Genomic DNA, 25,571 nt, shown 5'->3' with positions numbered 1-25,571 from the left:
TCTAGAGGAGAGAAAAGAGACCGGGGTGGCTAGTCTAGAGGGAGAAAAGAGACCGGGGGTGGCTAGTCTAGAGGAGAAAATAGACCGGGGTGGCTAGTCTAGAGGAGAAGAGACCGGGGGTGGCTAGTCTAGAGGAGAAGAGACCGGGGGTGGCTAGTCTAGAGGAGAGAAAAGAGACCGGGGTGGGTCTAGAGGAGAAGAGACCGGGGGTGGCTAGTCTAGAGGAGAAGAGACCGGGGGACTAGTCTAGAGGAGAGAGTGAACGTGGCTAGTCTAGAGGAGAGAAAAGAGACCGGGGGTGGCTAGTCTAGAGGAGAAGAGACCGGGGGAAGTCTAGAGGAGAAGGGGGGGACTAGTCTAGAGGAAAGAAAAGAGACCGGGGGACTAGTCTAGAGGAGAAAAGAGACCGGGGTGGCTAGTCTAGAGGAGAAGAGACCGGGGGACTAGTCTAGAGGAGAGGGGTGGCTAGTCTAGAGGAGAAAAGAGACCGGGGGTGGCTAGTCTAGAGGAGAAAAGAGACCGGGGTGGCTAGTCTAGAGGGAGAAAAGAGACCGGGGGTGGCTAGTCTAGAGGAGGAGAGACCGGGGGTGGCTAGTCTAGAGGAGGAGAGACCGGGGTGGCTAGTCTAGAGGAGGAGAGACCGGGGTGACTAGTCTAGAGGAGAAAAGAGACCGGGGTGGCTAGTCTAGAGGAGGAGAGACCGGGGTGGCTAGTCTAGAGGAGGAGAGACCGGGGTGGCTAGTCTAGAGGAGGAGAGAGGGGTGACTAGTCTAGAGGAGGAGAGACCGGGGTGGCTAGTCTAGAGGAGAAAAGAGACCGGGGGTGGCTAGTCTAGAGGAGGAGAGACCGGGGTGGCTAGTCTAGAGGAGGAGAGACCGGGGGTGGCTAGTCTAGAGGAGAAGAGACCGGGGGTGGCTAGTCTAGAGGAGGAGAGAGTGAACGTGACTAGTCTAGAGGAAAGAAAAGAGACCGGGGGTGGCTAGTCTAGAGGAGAGAAAAGAGACCGGGGGTGGCTAGTCTAGAGGAGAGAAAAGAGACCGGGGGTGGCTAGTCTAGAGGAGAGAAAAGAGACCGGGGTGGCTAGTCTAGAGGAGAAGAGACCGGGGTGGCTAGTCTAGAGGAGAGAAAAGAGACCGGGGGTGGCTAGTCTAGAGGAGAAAGAGACTAGTCTAGAGGAGAGAGTGGGGGTGGCTAGTCTAGAGGAGAGAAAAGAGACCGGGGTGGCTAGTCTAGAGGAGAAGAGACCGGGGTGGCTAGTCTAGAGGAGAGAAAAGAGACCGGGGGTGGCTAGTCTAGAGGAGAAGAGACCGGGGGTGGCTAGTCTAGAGGAGAAAAGAGACCGGGGGTGGCTAGTCTAGAGAGGAAAGAGACCGGGGGTGGCTAGTCTAGAGGAGAAGAGACCGGGGGTGGCTAGTCTAGAGGAAAGAAAAGAGACCGGGGGTGGCTAGTCTAGAGGAGAAGAGACCGGGGGGGCTAGTCTAGAGGAGAAGAGACCGGGGTGGCTAGTCTAGAGGAGAAGAGACCGGGGTGGCTAGTCTAGAGGAGAAAAGAGACCGGGGTGGCTAGTCTAGAGGAGAGAAAAGAGACCGGGGGTGGCTAGTCTAGAGGAGAAGAGACCGGGGGTGGCTAGTCTAGAGGAGAAGAGACCGGGGGTGGCTAGTCTAGAGGAGAGAAAAGAGACCGGGGTGGCTAGTCTAGAGGAGAAGAGACCGGGGTGGCTAGTCTAGAGGAAAGAAAAGAGACCGGGGTGGCTAGTCTAGAGGAGAAGAGACCGGGGTAACTAGTCTAGAGGAAAGAAAAGAGACCGGGGGTGGCTAGTCTAGAGGAGAAGAGACCGGGGGGACTAGTCTAGAGGAGAGAGTGAACGTGACTAGTCTAGAGGAAAGAAAAGAGACCGGGGGTGACTAGTCTAGAGGAGAAGAGACCGGGGGGACTAGTCTAGAGGAGAGAGTGAACGTGACTAGTCTAGAGGAGAGAAAAGAGACCGGGGGTGGCTAGTCTAGAGGAAAGAGACCGGGGGTGACTAGTCTAGAGGAGAAGAGACCGGGGGACTAGTCTGAAGAGTGAACGTGGCTAGTCTAGAGGAGAGAAAAGAGACCGGGGGTGGCTAGTCTAGAGGAGAAGAGACCGGGGGTGGCTAGTCTAGAGGAGAGAAAAGAGACCGGGGTGGCTAGTCTAGAGGAGAAGAGACCGGGGTGGCTAGTCTAGAGGAGAAGAGACCGGGGGTGGCTAGTCTAGAGGAGAGAAAAGAGACCGGGGGTGGCTAGTCTAGAGGAGAAGAGACCGGGGTGGCTAGTCTAGAGGAAAGAAAAGAGACCGGGGTGGCTAGTCTAGAGGAGAAGAGACCGGGGTGGCTAGTCTAGAGAAAAGAGACCGGGGTGGCTAGTCTAGAGGAGAGAAAAGAGACCGGGGGTGGCTAGTCTAGAGGAGAAGAGACCGGGGTAACTAGTCTAGAGGAAAGAAAAGAGACCGGGGTGGCTAGTCTAGAGGAGAAGAGAAGGGGGACTAGTCTAGAGGAGAGAGTGAACGTGGCTAGTCTAGAGGAGAGAAAAGAGACCGGGGGTGGCTAGTCTAGAGGAGAAGAGACCGGGGGTGGCTAGTCTAGAGGAGAGAAAAGAGACCGGGGTGGCTAGTCTAGAGGAGAAGAGACCGGGGTGGCTAGTCTAGAGGAGAAGAGACCGGGGGTGGCTAGTCTAGAGGAGAGAAAAGAGACCGGGGGTGGCTAGTCTAGAGGAGAAGAGACCGGGGGTAACTAGTCTAGAGGAAAGAAAAGAGACCGGGGGTGGCTAGTCTAGAGGAGAAGAGACCGGGGGGACTAGTCTAGAGGAGAGAGTGAACGTGGCTAGTCTAGAGGAGAAGAGACCGGGGGTGGCTAGTCTAGAGGAGAGAAAAGAGACCGGGGGTGGCTAGTCTAGAGGAGAAGAGACCGGGGGTGGCTAGTCTAGAGGAGAGAAAAGAGACCGGGGGTGGCTAGTCTAGAGGAGAAGAGACCGGGGTGGCTAGTCTAGAGGAGAAGAGACCGGGGGTGGCTAGTCTAGAGGAGAGAAAAGAGACCGGGGGTGGCTAGTCTAGAGGAGAAGAGACCGGGGGTGGCTAGTCTAGAGGAAAGAAAAGAGACCGGGGGTGGCTAGTCTAGAGGAGAAGAGACCGGGGGTAACTAGTCTAGAGGAAAGAAAAGAGACCGGGGGTGGCTAGTCTAGAGGAGAAGAGACCGGGGGTGGCTAGTCTAGAGGAGAGAGTGAACGTGACTAGTCTAGAGAAAGAAAAGAGACCGGGGGTGGCTAGTCTAGAGGAGAAGAGACCGGGGTGGCTAGTCTAGAGGAAAGAAAAGAGACCGGGGTGGCTAGTCTAGAGGGAGAAGAGACCGGGGGGCTAGTCTAGAGGAGAAGAGTGAACGTGACTAGTCTAGAGGAAAGAAAAGAGACCGGGGTGACTAGTCTAGAGGAGAAGAGACCGGGGGGACTAGTCTAGAGGAGAGAGTGAACGTGACTAGTCTAGAGGAGAGAAAAGAGACCGGGGGTAACTAGTCTAGAGGAAAGAAAAGAGACCGGGGGGACTAGTCTAGAGGAGAGAAAAGTGACCGGGGGTGGCTAGTCTAGAGGAGAAGAGACCGGGGACTAGTCTAGAGGAGAGAGTGAACGTGGCTAGTCTAGAGGAGAGAGAGACCGGGGACTAGTCTAGAGGAGAGAGTGAACGTGACTAGTCTAGAGGAAAGAAAAGAGACCGGGGGAGATGGACCCACTGGTTGCCCTCTAGGCTACAGAGAGCTGGTAGTTCCATCCACCAAACTACCAGGTGTGAAACAGGGAAGGGACTCAGGGGGTATGCTAATTTGGTATAGAGCAGACCTAACTCACACCATTAAATTAATCAAAATAGGAACATTTTACATTTGGCTAGAAATTCAAAAGGAAATGATCTTAACAGAGAATAATGTCCTCCTGTGTGCAACCTATAACCCCCACTAGAATCCCCATACTTTAATGAAGACAGCTTCTCCATCCTGGAGGGGGAAATCAATAATTTCCAGGCCCAGGGACATGTACTAGTCTGTGGCGACCTTAATGCCAGAACCGGACAAGAACCTGACACCCTCAGCACACAGGGGGACAAACACCTGCCTGGAGGTGACAGCATCCCCTCCCCCATATGCCCCCCTAGGCACAACTATGACAACATAACCAACAAAAATGGGTCACAACTCCTGCAGCTCTGTCGCACGCTGGGTATGTACATATTCAATGGTAGGCATTGAGGGGACTCCTATGGTAGGTACACCTTTAGCTCATCTCTTGGTAGTAGTACTGTAGACTACTTTATCACTGACCTCAACCCAGAGTCTCTCAGAGCGTTCACAGTCAGTCCACTGACACCCCTATCAGACCACAGCAAAATCACAGTCTACTTGAACAGAGAAATACTCAATCATGAGGCATCAAAGCCAAAGAAACTGAGTAACATTTTGAAATGCTATAGATGGAGTTTGGAAACCTACCAAAAAAACAATTAGGCAACAACAAATGCAATCCCTTTCAGACAATTTCCTGGGTAAAACATTCCACTGTAATAGTGAAGGTGTAGACTTGGCAGTAGACAATCTTAACCCTATATTTGACCTCTCAGCTTCCCTAACAAATCTAAAAATCTCAAATAGAAAACACTTCTCCAATATTTTTGGCTCTATAACAAAGAACAAGGAGCAAAAACATATACATGATCAAATACAAATCTTAGAATGAACTATTAAAGACTCCCAGAACCACCTGGATTCTCCAATTACCTTGAATGAGCTACAGGACAAAATAAAAACCCTCCGCCCCAAAAAGGCCTGTGGTGTTGATGTTATCTTCAATGAAATGATCAAATATACAGACAACACATTCCAATTGGCTATACTAAAACTCTTTAACATCATCCTTAGCTCTGGCATCCTTAGCTCTTCCCCAATATTTGGAACCAAGGACTGATCACCCAATCCACAAAAGTGGAGACAAATTTGACTCCAATAACTACCGTGGGATATGCATCAACAGCAACCTTGGGAAAATCCGCTGCATTATCATTAACAGCAGACTCGTACATTTCCTCAGTGAAAACAATGTACTGAGCAAATGTCACATTGGCTTTTTACCAAATTACCGTACAACAGACCATGTATTCACCCTGCACACCCTAATTGACAAACAAACAAACCAAAACAAAGGCAAAGTCTTCTCATGCTTTGTTGATTTAAAAAAAAAGCCTTAGACTCAATTTGGCATGAGGGTCTGCTATACAAATTGATGGAAAGTGGTGTTGGGGGTAAAACATACGACATTATAAAATCCATGTACACAACCAACAAGTGTGCGGATAAAATAGGCAAAAAAACACATACATTTCTTCCCACAGGACCGTGGGGTGAGACAGGGATGCAGCTTAAGCCCCACCCTCTTCAACATATATATCAACGAATTGGCGCGGGCACTAGAAAAATCTGCAGCACCCGGCCACACCCTACTAGAATCTGAAGTCAAATGTCTACTGTTTGCTGATGATCTGGTGCTTCTGTCACCAACTAAGGAGGGCCAACAGCAGCACCTAGATATTCTACACAAATTCTGCCAGACCTGGGCCCTGACAGTAAATCTCAGTAAGACCAAAATAATGGTGTTCCAAAAAAAGGTCCAGTCGCCAGGACCACAAATACAAATTCCATCTAGACACTGTTGCCCTAGAGCACACAAAAAACAATACATACCTTGGCCTAAACATCAGCGCCACAGGTAACTTCCACAAAGCTGTGAAAAATCTGAGAGACAAGGCAAGCAGGGCATTCTATGCCATCAAAAGGAACATAAAATTCAACATACCAATTAGGATCTGGCTAAAAATACTTGAATCAGTTATAGAGCCCTTTATGGTTGTGAGGTCTGGGGTCCGCTCACCAACCACGAATTCACAAAATGGGACAAACACCAAATTGAAACTCTGCATGAAGAATTCTGCAAAAATTCCTCTGTGTACAATGTAGAAAACCAAATAATGCAGAGCAGAATTAGGCCGATACCCGCTAGTTATCAAAATCCAGAAAAGAGACGTTAAATTCTACAACCACCTAAAAGGAAGCGATTCCAAAACCTTCCATAACAAAGCCATCACCTACAGAGAAATTAACCTGGAGAAGAGTCCCCTAAGCATGCTGGTCCTGGGGCTCTGTTCACAAACACAAACAGACCCCACAGAGTCCCAGGACAGCAACAGAATTAGACCCAACCAAATCATGAGAAAAACTAAAAGATAATTACTTGACACATTGAAAATAATTAACAAAAAAACAGAGCAAACTAGAATGCTATTTGGCCCTAAACAGAGAGTACACAGTGGCAGAATAACTGTGCAATCACAGCAGCAAGATTTGTGACCTGTTGCCACAAGAAAAGGGCAACCAGTGAAGAACAAACACCATTGGAAATAAAACCCATTTTCATTTTCCATTTTGTACATTAACTATTTGCACATCATTATAACACTGTATATCGATGTCACATGACATTTGACATGTCTCTTTTCCTTTGAAACTTGTGAGTGTAATGTTTACGGTTCATTTTTAAGGTTTATTTCACTTTTGTTTATTATCTACTTCACTTGCTTTGGCGATGTAAACATGTGTTTTCCATGCCAATAAACCCCCTTGAATTGAGAGAGAGAGAGAGATGGCAAAAGAGAGAGAGAGGAGGCATACTCCTGCCCTGTGATAGGCTATAATCATTATATGGGTCAACATCTTACATCCTACTTCCTAACAAAGAAGACCAAGGAAGTAATACCAAGAGGACTAAGAAAGTAACACCAAGACACCAAAGTTTGTAATACCAGGAGGACCAAGGAAGTAATACCAAGAGGACCTAGGAAGTAATACCAAGAGGACCAAGGAAGTAATACCAAGAGGACCAAGGAAGTAATACCAAGAGGACCAAGGAAGTAATACCAAGAGGCCCAAGGAAGTAATACCAAGAGGCCCAAGGAAGTAATACCAAGAGGCCCAAGGAAGTAATACCAAGAGGCCCAAGGAAGTAATACCAAGAGGCCCAAGGAAGTAATACCAAGAGGCCCAAGGAAGTAATACCAAGAGGACCAAGGAAGTAATACCAAGAGGCCCAAGGAAGTAATACCAAGAGGCCCAAGGAAGTAATACCAAGAGGACCAAGGAAGTAATACCAAGACACATAAGGAAGTAATACCAAGAGGACTAAGGAAGTAATACCAAGAGGACTAAGGAAGTAATACCAAGAGGACCAAGGAAGTAATACCAAGAGGACCAAGGAAGTAATACCAAGAGGGCTAAGGAAGTAATACCAAGACACATAAGGAAGTAATACCAAGAGGACTAAGGAAGTAATACCAAGACACATAAGGAAGTAATACCAAGAGGACTAAGGAAGTAATACCTAGAGGACTAAGGAAGTAATACCAAGACACATAAGGAAGTAATACCAAGAGGACTAAGGAAGTAATACCAAGACACATAAGGAAGTAATACCAAGACACATAAGGAAGTAATACCAAGAGGACTAAGGAAGTAATACCTAGAGGACTAAGGAAGTAATACCTAGAGGACTAAGGAAGTAATACCTAGAGGACTAAGGAAGGAACCTCTTCAAAACAAACAGAAATATTACAACCCATCTATGACCTGCAGTAGTGACTGAACACCATCCATCTGTTCTCAGAACAGCCTCTATTACATCATCACACTGAATGAATGAAATAAGAGCCTTGTTGCCGCACTGCCAGGTTCACCATGACAACCGAGCTGTAGGGAGGATGGGAGGATGATCCTCGCGTTGCCGTGGCAGCCAGGTTATGTAACAATAGTCTCCACACTGCAGTGGAGGAGGAGGGAGATATCTCTGTCTGTTATAATGTGGAGGAGGAGGAGGAGGAGGAGGAGGGGGGAGATGTCTCTGTCTGTTATAATATGGAGGAGGAGGGGGAGATGTCTCTGTCTGTTATAATATGGAGGAGGAGGGGGAGATGTCTCTGTCTGTTATAATGTGGAGGAGCAGGAGGAGGGAGATGTCTCTGTCTGTTATAATGTGGAGGAGGAGGAGGAGGGGGAGATGTCTCTCTGTTATAATATGGAGGAGGAGGGGGAGATGTCTCTGTCTGTTATAATGTGGAGGAGGAGGAGGGAGATGTCTCTGTCTGTTATAATGTGGAGGAGGAGGAGGGGGAGATGTCTCTGTCTGTTATAATGTGGAGGAGGAGGAGGGGGAGATGTCTCTGTCTGTTATAATGTGGAGGAGGAGGAGGAGGAGGGGGAGATGTCTCTGTCTGTTATAATGTGGAGGAGGAGGGGGGAGATGTCTCTGTCTGTTATAATGTGGAGGAGGAGGGGGAGATGTCTCTGTCTGTTATAATGTAGGGGTGGAGGAGGGGGAGATGTCTCTGTCTGTTATAATGTGGAGGAGGAGGAGGAGGGGGAGATGTCTCTGTCTGTTATAATGTGGAGGAGGGGGAGATGTCTCTGTCTGTTATAATGTGGAGGGGGGGAGATGTCTCTGTCTGTTATAATGTGGAGGAGGAGGAGGAGATGTCTCTGTCTGTTATAATGTGGAGGAGGAGGAGATCTCTCTGTCTGTTATAATGTGGAGGAGGAGGAGGAGATGTCTCTGTCTGTTATAATGTGGAGGAGGAGGGGGAGATGTCTCTGTCTGTTATAATGTGGAGGAGGAGGGGGAGATGTCTCTGTCTGTTATAATGTGGAGGAGGAGGGGAGATGTCTCTGTCTGTTATAATGTGGAGGAGGAGGGGGAGATGTCTCTGTCTGTTATAATGTGGAGGAGGAGGGGGGAGATGTCTCTGTCTGTTATAATGTGGAGGAGGAGGAGGAGATGTCTCTGTCTGTTATAATGTGGAGGAGGAGGAGGAGATGTCTCTGTCTGTTATAATGTGGAGGAGGGAGATGTCTCTGTCTGTTATAATGTGGAGGAGGAGGGGGAGGAGGGGGAGATGTCTCTGTCTGTTATAATGTGGAGGAGGAGGAGGAGGGGGGAGATGTCTCTGTCTGTTATAATGTGGAGGAGGAGGGGGAGATGTCTCTGTCTGTTATAATGTGGAGGAGGAGGGGGAGGAGGGGGAGATGTCTCTGTCTGTTATAATGTGGAGGAGGAGGGGGAGATGTCTCTGTCTGTTATAATGTGGAGGAGGGGGGGAGGAGGGGGAGATGTCTCTGTCTGTTATAATGTGGAGGAGGAGGGGGAGATGTCTCTGTCTGTTATAATGTGGAGGAGGAGGGGGAGGAGGGGGAGATGTCTCTGTCTGTTATAATGTGGAGGAGGAGGGGGAGGAGGGGGAGATGTCTCTGTCTGTTATAATGTGGAGGAGGAGGGGGAGATGTCTCTGTCTGTTATAATGTGGAGGAGGAGGGGGAGGAGGGGGAGATGTCTCTGTCTGTTATAATGTGGAGGAGGAGGGGGAGATGTCTCTGTCTGTTATAATGTGGAGGAGGAGGGGGAGATGTCTCTGTCTGTTATAATGTGGAGGAGGAGGGGGAGATGTCTCTGTCTGTTATAATGTGGAGGAGGAGGGGAGGAGGGGGGAGATGTCTCTGTCTGTTATAATGTGGAGGAGGAGGGGGATGTCTCTGTCTGTTATAATGTGGAGGAGGAGGGGGAGATGTCTCTGTCTGTTATAATGTGGAGGAGGAGGGGGAGGAGGGGGAGATGTCTCTGTCTGTTATAATGTGGAGGAGGGGGGGATGTCTCTGTCTGTTATAATGTGGAGGAGGAGGGGGATGTCTCTGTCTGTTATAATGTGGAGGAGGAGGGGGGAGATGTCTCTGTCTGTTATAATGTGGAGGAGGGGGGATGTCTCTGTCTGTTATAATGTGGAGGAGGAGGAGATCTCTCTGTCTGTTATAATGTGGAGGAGGAGGAGATCTCTCTGTCTGTTATAATGTGGAGGAGGAGGGGGATGTCTCTGTCTGTTATAATGTGGAGGAGGGGGGGGATGTCTCTGTCTGTTATAATGTGGAGGAGGAGGGGGGAGATCTCTCTGTCTGTTATAATGTGGAGGAGGAGGAGGGGGAGATGTCTCTGTCTGTTATAATGTGGAGGAGGAGGGGGAGATCTCTGTCTGTTATAATGTGGAGGAGGGGGGGGATGTCTCCTCTCCTTTCTTCCCACAGGTCAGAAAAGACACTAAGAAAGCTAACGTCTGTCTCATTGCACTAAGCCTGCAGCTACAGCTAACAACATGTCAGACAGTGGGGATTCCTCCTTAGTAAAGTCAACGAGACAGTCCAGTGTGTTATGTGTGTTACCAGAGTGCTGTAGTCCATTGTGACTCCCCGACCAGCACCTGATTGAATGCAGTCAGTTAAGCAACTGACTAGGTATCCTCCTTTCCCTTCTCTGACAGAGAGTATTATGTTCACACACACACACACACACACACACACACACACACACACACACACACACACACACACACACACACACACACACACACACACACACACACACACACACACACACACACACACACACACACCAGTAGAACTAGTTTTAAAGACAAGGCACATTCCTTGAATACAAACAGCAGATGAAGGACTGAACGTTGTTATTTTGGAGAATGTCTCAACGACGTCTTTCAGGTTACAAGGTCGTCATTTTTTAATGGGATTTTCTCACCTTTTTCTAACAAAAGGGAATTTGACTGACAGCAGCTGTTGTGTTGTCATCCAGACAATCTCTCTGAGGTCCGCATGTCACTACTACTCTGAGGTGAGGTTCACAGTAAACTATCGTAACCATAGTGATGTGATTCCACTGAAGATCAGATTCACAAAACAAGAAGAAATTCAGCATCTTTACTTTCAAGAAACCAATTTCTCCTCAACTGTTTTCTTAAGGAGAAGTATAATAAATAATGCACAACCATTTCCAAGAACCTTTTTGGGGAATAGCAACTTGACTTAACTTTCTTCATAAGTCTATAGTGAAGGACAGAAGACATTTCTTCTTAAGAAGGTTTTGTGAATCCGGGCTGTGATGTCATTGTTGCCATCTCCTTGGCAACACAGTTCATGTCAACACATCAGAGACAATCAGCGCTAAACTCAGGGGATAAGACACCTTTCTCTCACCGTTCTCACACCGAACACAAAGACAGGTGACAAACACTAATATCAGCCTTTCTCTGTTGCTACGGTAACACAAAACAGTGTGGTGATTGAGTCTGTCTATAACAGAACCACACCCTTCCTTACCTGAGACAGACAAGGTTAAGATTGGGCAAACCTGATCCTAGATCTGTGGTTAAATTAGTTTCTAATGGTTCAGGTTAAGATTGGGCAAACCTGATCCTAGATCTGTGGTTAAGTTAGTTTCTAATGGTTCAGGTTATGATAGGTAATCCGATGCTAGATCTGTGGTTAAGTTAGTTTCTAATGTTTCAGGTTATGATAGGTAATCCGATGCTAGATCTATGGTTAAGTTAGTTTCTAATGGTTCAGGTTAAGATTGGGCAAACCTGATCCTAGATCTGTGGTTAAGTTAGTTTCTAATGGTTCAGGTTATGATAGGTAATCCGATGCTAGACAGATTTGCGGTTGGGGGAAAGCCAAGGGAGTACTTTTTCCACATTTTGTTACGTTACAGCCTTAATCTAAAATTTATTAAATAAATGTTGTTCCTCATCAATCTACACACAATACCCCATAACGACAAGGCGAAAACAGGTTTTTACAAATGTTAGCAAATGTATTAAAATAAAAAAAACAGAAATACCTTATATGAGACTGGAAATTGAGCTCAGGTGCATCCTGTTTCCATTGATCATCCTTGAGATGTTTCTACAACTTGGAGTCCACCTGTGGTGAATTCAATCGATTGGACATGATTTGGAAAGGCACACACCTGTCTATATAAAGGTCCCAGAGTTGAAAGTGCATGTCAGAGCAAAAACCAAGCCATGAGGTCGAAGGAATGGTCCGTAGAGCTCCGAGAAAGGATTGTGTTGAAGCACAGATCTGAGGAAGGGTACCATAACATTTCTGCAGCATTGAATGCCAAAGCGTCACGTCTGGAGGAAACCTGGCACCATCCCTACAGTGAAGCATGGTGGTGGCAGCAGGATGTTTTCAGTGGCAGGAACTGGGAGACTAGTCAGGATCGAGGGAAAGATGAACAGAGCAAAGTACAGAGAGATCCTTGATGAAAACCTGCTCCAGAGCGCTCAGGACCTCAGACTGGGGCAAAGGTTCAGCTTCCAACAGGACAACGACCCTAAGCACACAGCCAAGATAATGCAGGAGTGGCTTCGGGACAAGTCTCAATGTCCTTGAGTGGCCCAGCCAGAGCCTGGACTTGAACCCGATCTAACATCTCTGGTGAGACCTGAAAATAACTGTGCAGCGACGCTTCCCATCCCACCTGACAGAGCTGGAGAGGATCTGCAGAGAAGAATGGGAGAAAATCTGCAAATGCAGTTGTGCAAAGTTTGTAGCATCATACCCAAGACTTGAGGCTGTAATCGCTGCCACAGATGCTTCAACAAAGTACTGAGTAAAGGGTCTGAATACTTCTGGAAATGTGATATTTAAAAACAAAAACAAAATTTAATGTACAAACATGTCTAAAAACCTGTTTTTGCTTTGTCATTATGGCGTACTGTGTGTAGACTGATGAGGGGAAAGAACCATTTCAGAATAAGGCTGTATGTGGGGCAATGGCGTAGGAAGGTTTTCCTACAACCACAGAGTTGTCAGTCACACCCTAGCTGGCTACACCCTGCAGTGCTTTACGTCTGAGGTAAAAGATTTTCCATCCAGAAGAAAATGTCTGTTTGTGCTGCAGCAGAGGGAGCCAGAGACTCATCTGGTATGGAGAGACTCGGCTGGAACACTGGCACATCTGGTATGGAGAGACTCAGCTGGAACACTGGCACATCTGGTATGGAGAGACTCAGCTGGAACACTGGCACATCTGGTATAGAAGGAGACTCAGCTGGAACACTGACACATCTGGTATAGAAGGAGACTCGACTGGAACACTGACACATCTGGTATGGAGGGAGACTCAGCTGGAACACTGGCACATCTGGTATAGAAGGAGACTCAGCTGGAACACTGGCACATCTGGTATGGAGGGAGACTCAGCTGGAACACTGGCACATCTGGTATAGAAGGAGACTCAGCTGGAACACTGGCACATCTGGTATAGAAGGAGACTCAGCTGGAACACTGGCACATCTTGTATAGAAGGAGACTCGGCTGGAACACTGGCACATCTGGTATAGAAGGAGACTCAGCTGGAACACTGGCACATCTGTTATAGAAGGAGACTCAGCTGGAACACTGGCACATCTGGTATAGAAGGAGACTCGGCTGGAACACTGGCACATCTGGTATGGAGAGAGACTCGGCTGGAACACTGGCACATCTGGTATGGAGAGAGACTCGGCTGGAACACTGACACATCTGGTATGGAGAGAGACTCGGCTGGAACACTGACACATCTGGTATGGAGAGAGACTCAGCTGGAACACTGGCACATCTGGTATAGAAGGAGACTCAGCTGGAACACTGGCACATCTGGTATAGAAGGAGACTCAGCTGGAACACTGGCACATCTGGTATGGAGGGAGACTCAGCTGGAACACTGGCACATCTGGTATAGAAGGAGACTCAGCTGGAACACTGGCACATCTGGTATAGAAGGAGACTCAGCTGGAACACTGGCACATCTTGTATAGAAGGAGACTCGGCTGGAACACTGGCACATCTGGTATGGAGAGAGACTCGGCTGGAACACTGGCACATCTGGTATGGAGAGAGACTCGGCTGGAACACTGACACATCTGGTATGGAGAGAGACTCGGCTGGAACACTGGCACATCTGGTATGGAGAGAGACTCAGCTGGAACACTGGCACATCTGGTATAGAAGGAGACTCAGCTGGAACACTGACACATCTGGTATAGAAGGAGACTCGACTGGAACACTGACACATCTGGTATGGAGAGAGACTCGACTGGAACACTGGCACATCTGGTATGGAGGGAGACTCAGCTGGAACACTGGCACATCTGGTATAGAAGGAGACTCAGCTGGAACACTGGCACATCTGGTATGGAGGGAGACTCAGCTGGAACACTGGCACATCTGGTATAGAAGGAGACTCAGCTGGAACACTGGCACATCTGTTATAGAAGGAGACTCAGCTGGAACACTGGCACATCTGGTATAGAAGGAGACTCGGCTGGAACACTGGCACATCTGGTATGGAGAGAGACTCGGCTGGAACACTGGCACATCTGGTATGGAGAGAGACTCGGCTGGAACACTGACACATCTGGTATGGAGAGAGACTCGGCTGGAACACTGACACATCTGGTATGGAGAGAGACTCAGCTGGAACACTGGCACATCTGGTATAGAAGGAGACTCAGCTGGAACACTGGCACATCTGGTATAGAAGGAGACTCAGCTGGAACACTGGCACATCTGGTATGGAGGGAGACTCAGCTGGAACACTGGCACATCTGGTATAGAAGGAGACTCAGCTGGAACACTGGCACATCTGGTATAGAAGGAGACTCAGCTGGAACACTGGCACATCTTGTATAGAAGGAGACTCGGCTGGAACACTGGCACATCTGGTATGGAGAGAGACTCGGCTGGAACACTGGCACATCTGGTATGGAGAGAGACTCGGCTGGAACACTGACACATCTGGTATGGAGAGAGACTCGGCTGGAACACTGACACATCTGGTATGGAGAGAGACTCAGCTGGAACACTGGCACATCTGGTATAGAAGGAGACTCAGCTGGAACACTGGCACATCTGGTATAGAAGGAGACTCGGCTGGAACACTGGCACATCTGGTATGGAGAGAGACTCGGCTGGAACACTGACACATCTGGTATGGAGAGAGACTCAGCTGGAACACTGGCACATCTGGTATAGAAGGAGACTCAGCTGGAACACTGGCACATCTGGTATGGAGAGAGACTCGGCTGGAACACGGACACATCTGGTATGGAGAGAGACTCAGGTGGAACACTGAACACTGACGCATCTGGTATGGAGAGAGACTCAGGTGGAACACTGGCACATCTGGTATGGAGAGAGACTCAGCTGGAACACTGAACACTGACACATCTGGTATGGAGAGAGACTCAGCTGGAACACTGACACATCTGGTATGGAGAGAGACTCAGGTGGAACACTGAACACTGACACATCTGGTATGGAGAGAGACTCAGCTGGAACACTGACACATCTGGTATGGAGAGAGACTCAGCTGGAACACTGGCACATCTGGTATAGAAGGAGACTCAGCTGGAACACTGGCACATCTGGTATGGAGAGAGACTCGGCTGGAACACTGGCACATCTGGTATGGAGAGAGACTCGGCTGGAACACTGACACATCTGGTATGGAGAGAGACTCGGCTGGAACACTGACACATCTGGTATGGAGAGAGACTCAGCTGGAACACTGGCACATCTGGTATAGAAGGAGACTCAGCTGGAACACTGGCACATCTGGTATAGAAGGAGACTCGGCTGGAACACTGGCACATCTGGTATGGAGAGAGACTCGGCTGGAACACTGACACATCTGGTATGGAGAGAGACTCAGCTGGAACACTGGCACATCTGGTATAGAAGGAGACTCAGCTGGAACACTGGCACATCTGGTATGGAGAGAGACTCGGCTGGAACACGGACACATCTGGTATGGAGAGAGACTCAGGTGGAACACTGAACACTGACGCATCTGGTATGGAGAGAGACTCAGGTGGAACACTGGCACATCTGGTATGGAGAGAGACTCAGCTGGAACACTGAACACTGACACATCTGGTATGGAGAGAGACTCAGCTGGAACACTGACACATCTGGTATGGAGAGAGACTCAGGTGGAACACTGAACACTGACACATCTGGTATGGAGAGAGACTCAGCTGGAACACTGACACATCTGGTATGGAGAGAGACTCAGCTGGAACACTGGCACATCTGGTATAGAAGGAGACTCAGCTGGAACACTGGCACATCTGGTATAGAAGGAGACTCGGCTGGAACACTGGCACATCTGGTATGGAGAGAGACTCGGCTGGAACACTGACACATCTGGTATGGAGAGAGACTCAGCTGGAACACTGGCACATCTGGTATAGAAGGAGACTCAGCTGGAACACTGGCACATCTGGTATGGAGAGAGACTCGGCTGGAACACGGACACATCTGGTATGGAGAGAGACTCAGGTGGAACACTGAACACTGACACATCTGGTATGGAGAGAGACTCAGGTGGAACACTGGCACATCTGGTATGGAGAGAGACTCAGGTGGAACACTGAACACTGACACATCTGGTATGGAGAGAGACTCAGCTGGAACACTGACACATCTGGTATGGAGAGAGACTCAGGTGGAACACTGAACACTGACACATCTGGTATGGAGAGAGACTCAGGTGGAACACTGACACATCTGGTATGGAGAGAGACTCAGGTGGAACACGGACACATCTGGTATGGAGAGAGACTCGGCTGGAACACTGACACATCTGGTATGGAGAGACTCAGCTGGAACACTGGCACATCTGGTATGGAGAGAGACTCTGCTGGAACACTGGCACATCTGGTATAGAAGGAGACTCGGCTGGAACACTGACACATCTGGTATGGAGAGAGACTCAGGTGGAACACTGAACACTGACACATCTGGTATGGAGAGAGACTCAGGTGGAACACGGACACATCTGGTATGGAGAGAGACTCAGGTGGAACACGGACACATCTGGTATGGAGAGAGACTCGGCTGGAACACTGACACATCTGGTATGGAGAGACTCAGCTGGAACACTGGCACATCTGGTATGGAGAGAGACTCTGCTGGAACACTGGCACATCTGGTATAGAAGGAGACTCGGCTGGAACACTGACACATCTGGTATGGAGGGAGGAAGTATCGCCTTACTAAACACTCCATAGCAGCTCACACACACACACACACACACACACACACACACACACACACACACACACACACACACACACACACACACACACACACACACACACACACACACACACACACACACACACACCTTACAGCGCAAAGGTCACAAACACACATTTTAGAACTAAGAGCTCACAGTGACATATTGTAGATTCTACCAACCTATGGCTGGTTAAAACAGGATGTGAAACAGAACAGAATCAACAAGGGGCTTTTTCTAAAACTGTGACCTCCAGTCTCTCAGTCACAACACCGGCCCACAATAGCACAACAACGCAGCCTACACCCAAACACATCCTTTCAGATGAGATCCACTGCAACACCATTCTGCACCTCTGTGAGAGACGGATAGACACCAGCTTATTCCATCACAGCTCATACAGTGATGTAAGTCTATTATAGACTTCACTAGCTCATGTGACTGGGGCTAAATAAAACCAACTATCCTAAGCAGGCAAGGCTGGACTGGGACGTGTGACATGACTGGCTCCTGTCCTTTGTTGACTCCTAAATGGTACCCTATTCCCTATGGCGTCTGGTCAAAAGTTGTGTACTATGTAGGGAGTAGGGTGCCATTTGGAACAGATGCATAGCCCAGATCAGGTGAGGGTTAATGAGATCACACTGCAGTGACAGAATGACAGACAGCATTCCTGTCTGGACAGCACCCATCTCATAACATACACTCCCCCTTAACAGTCTGGACAGCACCCACCACATAACATACACTCCCCCTTAACAGTCGGGACAGCACCCACCACATAACATAACATACACTCCCCCTTAACAGTCTGGACAGCACCCACCACATAACATAACATACACTCCCCCTTAACAGTCTGGACAGCACCCACCACATAACATAACATACACTCCCCCTTAACAGTCTGGACAGCACCCACCACATAACATACACTCCCCCTTAACAGTCTGTACAGCACCCACCACATAACATACACTCCCCCTTAACAGTCTGGACAGCACCCACCACATAACATAACATACACTCCCCCTTAACAGTCTGGACAGCACCCACCACATAACATACACTCCCCCTTAACAGTCTGGACAGCACCCACCACATAACATACACTCCCCCTTAACAGTCTGGACAGCACCCACCACATAACATACACTCCCCCTTAACAGTCTGGACAGCACCCACCACATAACATACACTCCCCCTTAACAGTCTGGACAGCACCCACCACATAACATAACATACACTCCCCCTTAACAGTCTGGACAGCACCCACCACATAACATACACTCCCCCTTAACAGTCTGGATAGCACCCACCACATAACATACACTCCCCCTTAACAGTCTGTACAGCACCCACCACATAACATAACATACACTCCCCCTTAACAGTCTGGACAGCACCCACCACATAACATAACATACACTCCCCCTTAACAGTCTGGACAGCACCCATCACATAACATCACATAACATACACTCCCCCTTAACAGTCTGTACAGCACCCACCACATAACATAACATACACTCCCCCTTAACAGTCTGTACAGCACCCACCACATAACATAACATACACTCCCCCTTAACAGTCTGGACAGCACCCACCACATAACATAACATACACTCCCCCTTAACAGTCTGTACAGCACCCACCACATAACATAACATACACTCCCCCTTAACAGTCTGGACAGCACCCACCACATAACATAACATACACTCCCCCTTAACAGTCTGGACAGCACCCACCACATAACATACACTCCCCCTTAACAGTCTGGACAGCACCCACCACATTACATAACATACACTCCCACCGTAGCCTTCTAATAAACTGAGTATAAAAAACATTAAGGACACCTGCTCTTTCCAGAACAGGCTGACCAGGTGAATCCTGGTGAAATCTATGATCCCTTATTTACGTCACTTGTTAAATCCACTTCAGTCAGTGTAGATGAAGGGGAGGAGACGGGTTAAAGAAGGAGTGTTAAGCCTTGAGACAGTTGAGACATGGATTGTGTCTGTGTGCCATTCAGAGGGTGAATAGACAAGACCTAAATATTTAAGTGCCTTGGAACAGCATGGTAGTAGGCGCCAGGCGCACCGGTTTGTGTCAAGAATTGCAACGCTGCTGGGTTTTTCACGCTCAACAGTTTCCTGTCTATATCAATATTGGTCGACCACCCAAAGGACATCCAGCCAACTTGACACAACTGTGGGAAGTATTAGAGTCAACATGGACCAGCCTCCCTGTGGAGGGGGGTTTATTTGAAACATGTATTTAATATTTGGTATACTCCGTGTATATCATATCACCCCCGGTCTAGCCCAACTCCTAACCAGATATTTCACCCTTGTTATAGCCCAACTCCTAACCAGATATATCACCCTCGTTAAAGCCCAACACCTGACCAGATATACTGCATCACACTCGTTATAGCCCAACTCCTAACCATATATATCACCCTCGTTATAGCCCAACACCTGACCAGATATACTGTATCACCCTCGTTATAGCCCAACTCCTAAACAGATATATCACCCTTGTTATAGCCCAAAGCTAGACCATATATACTGTATCACCCCGTAATAGCCAAACGCCTGACCAGAAACTGTATCACCCTCATTATAGCCCAACGCCTGACCAGAAACTGTATCACCCCGTAATAGCCCAACACCTGACCAGATAAACTGTATCACCCCGTAATAGCCCAACACCTGACCAGATATACTATATCACCCCGTAATAGCCCAACACCTGACCAGATATACTATATCACCCCGTAATAGCCCAACACCTGACCAGATATACTGTATCTCCCTCATTATAGCCCAACACCTGACCAGAAACTATCACCCCCGTAATAGCCCAACTCCTGACCAGATATACGGCATCACCCTCGTTATAGCCCAACACCTGACCAGATAAACTGTATCACCCCCGTAATAGCCCAATGCCTGACCAGGATGTTTCCCCTCTAGGTGTCTGACTGGAAGAGATCGACTCAGAATGAATCAGACATTTGTGCCAACTGATGGAAAAGATTAGAAGCCTGTTTTAAACACATTCAATTCCAGGAGTGCTAGTTTATTGTGAAGCGCAAAGTAGCTATGAAGGAGCTAAGAAAACACAAGATTAAGATACAGACCGACGGTATTGGAACAGACTAGCGGCCTGTCCAGGGGGTGCACCTGTATCAAGCTGTGTCATGCTACAGAAACAGGAGATGGGCTCCTGCTCCTAAGAGCCACTCTCCTAGGAGCAGTCCTTTTCCCATAAACCTCTCCACAGTGAGGGAAGTGAAACATCTCGTTGTAAAGGGCACAAAGCCACGAGGGGGGAGAGAGAGAGAGAGAAAGAATAACGGAGAGGGATAAGAGAAGGTGAAGAGAAATGGATAGAAAGACAGATCAATGGAGAGTAATAAGGAGAAAGACAGACACAGAGGTAGAGATCGATAGAGACATTGCTCTCTCTCTCTTGTTATGTCTCTATCCATTTTTCTACCCACGTGTCTCTGTCTTTCTCCTTACTTTTTATCCATTTCTCTTTTCCTTCTCCATGTCTCTCCATTTTGCTCTCCCTCCCTACGGTCTCTCTCTCTCTGCTGAGTCTCTGTCTCAGAGGAGGGCTGTAGGTTCATGTCATAACATGTTCTGCTAACAGCTAGCAGGGTTGAGTCATTCCCATTCAAACACACTAGGAGTTGTTTGGACCTGACTGACGAACTGACTGACTGCTCTCTATCATTCTCTACCTGTCCCTCTCTCTGTCTTGTTCTGTCAGTCCGAATCCACGCGCCACCTCCTCCGAATCCACGCGCCACCTCCTCCGAATCCACGCGCCACCTCCTCCGAATCCACGCGCCACCTCCTCCGAATCCACGCGCCACCTCCTCCGAATCCACGCGCCACCTCCTCCGAATCCACGCGCCACCTCCTCCGAATCCACGCGCCACCTCCTCCGAATCCACGCGCCACCTCCTCCGAATCCACGCGCCACCTCCTCCGAATCCACGCGCCACCTCCTCCGAATCCACGCGCCACCTCCTCCGAATCCACGCGCCACCTCCTCCGAATCCACGCGCCACCTCCTCCGAATCGACACCACCTCCTCCGAATCGACACCACCTCCTCCGAATCGACACCACCTCCTCCGAATCGACACCACCTCCTCCGAATCGACACCACCTCCTCCGAATCAACACCACCTCCTCCGAATCAACACCACCTCCTCCGAATCAACACCACCTCCTCCGAATCAACACCACCTCCTCCGAATCAACACCACCTCCTCCGAATCAACACCACCTCCTCCGAATCAACACCACCTCCTCCGAATCAACACCACCTCCTCTGAATCGACACCACCTCCTCTGAATCAACTCTACAGCCCTGCTCAGAATAGTTTTCATGATGGTTCTGTATGGGGAGGCTGACAGGCGAACATTAGGGAGCCGTTACACCAGCAGGTTAATAATGCCTGGCTCTTTCACTGCTCTTTACTTCATTGAGAAAAGACCAATAGACTCATACAGACCTTCCCATTTCATCCCTAACTAGTAATAGACAGCAGCACCTTAATCATCTAGCCTGAATAGAAGTAGTTATCATTGAGAAAAGACCAATAGACTCATACAGACCTTCCCATTTCATCCCTAACTAGTAATAGACAGCAGCACCTTAATCATCTAGCCTGAATAGAAGTAGTTATCATTGAGAAAAGACCAATAGACTCATACAGACCTTCCCATTTCATCCCTAACTAGTAATAGACAGCAGCACCTTAATCATCTAGCCTGAATAGAAGTAGGTATGCATACAACAGTATGACTGGATCAATCAACTAAAACACTAATAAATATGTTTCCTGACCAGAATAAAAACCGGTTCTGTTTTCAGCCTACTGAGACCCTGTGGTCTATGATGTAATGTAGACGGTACTGAGCGGTCGGGTCAGCCACAGTGAAGGACGCAGGCAGGACACAGAGAGGTACACAACAACATTAATAATAGCCTCCATCTGTCTGTGTGTGTGTGTGTGTCCGTCCAGTACCAGGGATCTGTTACATCAGTGCTGGCCACAGACCTCAGCATAAGGACAGGCTTACTGTGTGTTGCTTGGTTACAAAGCCTACAGCTAAAAAAAATGACTTGATGACTCCGGTATTAAAACGATCATAAACTGGTCTAAACTCAAACTGAAACAGCAGGTAACCCTATCAAAACCACCAACTGTCTGTCAGTCTATTAACAGCAGGTAACCCTATCAAAACCACCAACTGTCTGTCAGTCTATTAACAGCAGGTAACCCTATCAAAACCACCAACTGTCTGTCAGTCTATTAACAGCAGGTAACCCTATCAAAACCACCAACTGTCTGTCAGTCTATTAACAGCAGGTAACCCTATCAAAACCACCAACTGTCTGTCAGTCTATTAACAGCAGGTAACCCTATCAAAACCACCAACTGTCTGTCAGTCTATTAACAGCAGGTAACCCTATCAAAACGTCTGTCTGTCTGTCTGTCTGTCTGTCTGTCTGTCTGTCTGTCTGTCTGTCTGTCTGTCTGTCTGTCTGTCTGTCTGTCTGTCTGTCTGTCTGTCTGTCTGTCTGTCTGTCTGTCTGTCTGTCTGTCTGTCTGTCTGTCTGTCTGTCTGTCTGTCTGTCTGTCTGTCTGTCTGTCTGTCTGTCTGTCTGTCTGTCTGTCTGTCTGTCTGTCTACATTGTTTATTTTCTCTCTCTTCACTCCTCTGAGGTAAAATAGACACGGGATCCTGTTGGAAGGAATCAAGCAATCAAAGATAAATACAACAGAAACAAGAGGATTCTTACCTTCTTCTGGTACCAGACCACAGCATCTCTCACTTTGGACGCCATTTACATGTCAGAGGTCACCAGCTGGGGCATTTTAGGCTGTAAAACGGAGAGAACGAGAGAGAGAGAGAGATCAGTCAATGAGGAGTCTGTGTTGCTCCGCATAGCTTTTAAAGCCTCCACCTGCTGGGCAGGTGTGTCATGCTCTGTGACATCACACACACACACACACACCACACACCACACACCTCATTAATAGTGGGGCGAGCCTTTGAGAGGATCAGGCAGTCTCTCTTGACAGTACCTTGGCTCCCGCGACATATACACACACACACACACAAAGTGAAGAAGCTAATTAGGAAGCTGGCGGTGCTGTGTTGCTGCCACCATCCTATTCATATTCAATACCAGACACACAGAGCGGTCAGCAGAGAAGCTGGTCTGGTAAGAGCTCAGACTGAGGGAGTTAAGTCAGTCTCTCTCTCTAAACAGATGGGCTGTTATGTGAAGGGGAGTCAGTCTCTCTCTCTAAACAGATGGGCTGTTATGTGAAGGGGAGTCAGTCTCTCTCTCTAAACAGATGGGCTGTTATGTGAAGGGGAGTCAGTCTCTCTCTCTAAACAGATGGGCTGTTATGTGAAGGGGAGTCAGTCTCTCTCTCTAAACAGATGGGCTGTTATGTGAAGGGGAGTCAGTCTCTCTCTCTAAACAGATGGGCTGTTATGTGAAGGGGAGTCAGTCTCTCTCTCTAAACAGATGGGCTGTTATGTGAAGGGGAGTCAGTCTCTCTCTCTAAACAGATGGGCTGTTATGTGAAGGGGAGTCAGTCTCTCTCTCTAAACAGATGGGCTGTTATGTGAAGGGGAGTCAGTCTCTCTTTAAACAGATGGGCTGTTATGTGAAGGGGAGTCAGTCTCTCTAAACAGATGGGCTGTTATGTGAAGGGGAGTCAGTCTCTCTCTCTAAACAGATGGGCTGTTATGTGAAGGGGAGTCAGTCTCTCTTTAAACAGATGGGCTGTTATGTGAAGGGGAGTCAGTCTCTCTAAACAGATGGGCTGTTATGTGAAGGGGAGTCAGTCTCTCTCTCTAAACAGATGTCAAACCGTTTGCTCTTTCCATCTGACAGTGTTGAGTTTGGGAAACCCTGCTCTAGGGTTTCAAGTACACTTGGACATGTTTAAGTACACTACGATGTTTTGAAGTACACTTGGACATGTTTAAGTACACTACGATGTTTTGAAGTACACTTGGACATGTTTAAGTACACTACGATGTTTTGAAGTACACTTGGACATGTTTAAGTACACTACGATGTTTTGAAGGGTCTTCTTGTTTTGTCTTCTGGCTCTGCACAATAGCTGGGTGTGTGTTACACCACATCTCATTCAGCACACACACATTCTGTGATGACTCTTTTCCACCTTCAGCGTTTGATTGAGCCTGGCATTGTGTGCTAGATGGGCGGTGTAAAGGGGTTGGCACTTTTGGGACTATTATATTCCACCAGGCAAGCGTAGTCAAGCGCAGCAGAGTTACTTGGAAGAAAACAAACGTTATTTCCCAGGTCTGACAGCGGTTGGTACCCCTCAATAGAACTGTCGTGGTCCAGGAGGAAAGTGGTGTTCCTAGAATATAAATACTATTTCTCACAGAGACTATTTATAGCTAGGAGGAAATGTCTGTTTTTCTTAAAGAGAGGTCTCATTCCTGACTGATTACACTGTTGCTAGGATGCTCCTCCCAGTCCAATCCTTCTGCTCTATTTCTCTCTCTGTGTGTGTGTGTGTGTGTGTGTGTGTGTGTGTGTGTGTGTGTGTGTGTGTGTGTGTGTGTGTGTGTGTGTGTGTGTGTGTGTGTGTGTGTGTGTGTGTGTGTGTGTGTGTGTGTGTGTGTGTGTGTGTGTGCACCTGGCAACGACATCAAAAGCAGATCCTCCACTTCAAAACACACAGATTCCATGTCTTTGCGGCTTAAGAACCGAGCTTTGAGAGGTAGATAGACTGACGCTAGAGAATCAGATCACAGTGATCTGTAGTGATGACATATGAGGTCGACACCTAGTCCCCAGGCGGCACCTGGCATCCTGTTCAGGAGGAATAAACAGAACAGAGCTGTTTATATCTATCATGCCACACAGTGAGCCAGCAGAGCTAATAGAACAAGAGAGACTGTAGCATCACAGTGAGCCAGCAGGGCTAATAGAACAAGAGAGACTGTAGCATCACAGTGAGCCAGCAGAGCTAATAATAATATATGCCATTTAGCAGACGCTTTTATCCAAAGCGACTTACAGTCATGTGTGCATACATTCTACATATGGGTGGTCCCGGGAATCGAACCCACTACCCTGGCGTTACAAGCGCCATGCTCTACCAACTGAGCTACAGAAGGACAAGAGAGACTGTAGCATCACAGTGAGCCAGCAGAGCTAATAGAACAAGAGAGACTGTAGCATCACAGTGAGCCAGCAGGGCTAATAGAACAAGAGAGACTGTAGCATCACAGTGAGCCAGCAGAGCTAATAGAACGAGAGACTGTAGCATCACACAGTGAGCCAGCAGAGCTAATAGAACGAGAGACTGTAGCATCACAGTGAGCCAGCAGGGCTAATAGAACAAGAGACTGTAGCATCACACAGTGAGCCAGCAGAGCTAATAGAACAAGAGAGACTGTAGCATCACAGTGAGCCAGCAGAGCTAATAGAACAAGAGAGACTGTAGCATCACAGTGAGCCAGCAGAGCTAGTA

The 25,571-nt window shown here is 48.2% G+C and overlaps 1 protein-coding gene across 2 annotated transcripts in view; it reads right to left on the bottom strand.

Annotated features, from left to right (window-relative positions):
* The window catches only part of LOC124025593 (protein PHTF2-like), a 44,899-nt gene extending 19,913 nt beyond the window's left edge, over window positions 1–24,986 (bottom strand). The window contains exons 1-2 of one of the 2 annotated variants that reach the window (XM_046338952.1): window positions 24,732–24,986; window positions 22,841–22,921 (exon numbers count right to left, since the gene is read on the bottom strand). In XM_046338952.1, coding sequence (XP_046194908.1) covers window positions 22,841–22,885 — 45 coding nt within the window. In that variant the 5' untranslated portion in view covers window positions 22,886–22,921; window positions 24,732–24,986. The remainder of the gene's footprint in view (window positions 1–22,840; window positions 22,922–24,731) is intronic. The other variant, XM_046338953.1, reaches the window with a different exon arrangement.
* Between the last annotated feature and the right edge of the window lie 585 nt (window positions 24,987–25,571).

The sequence above is a fragment of the Oncorhynchus gorbuscha genome, unplaced genomic scaffold (genome assembly GCF_021184085.1).
Source record: "Oncorhynchus gorbuscha isolate QuinsamMale2020 ecotype Even-year unplaced genomic scaffold, OgorEven_v1.0 Un_scaffold_2296, whole genome shotgun sequence".
NCBI lineage: Eukaryota > Metazoa > Chordata > Actinopteri > Salmoniformes > Salmonidae > Oncorhynchus > Oncorhynchus gorbuscha.
The sequence above is the reverse complement of the archived record's forward strand: the minus strand, read 5'-3'. Positions and strand labels throughout refer to the sequence as shown.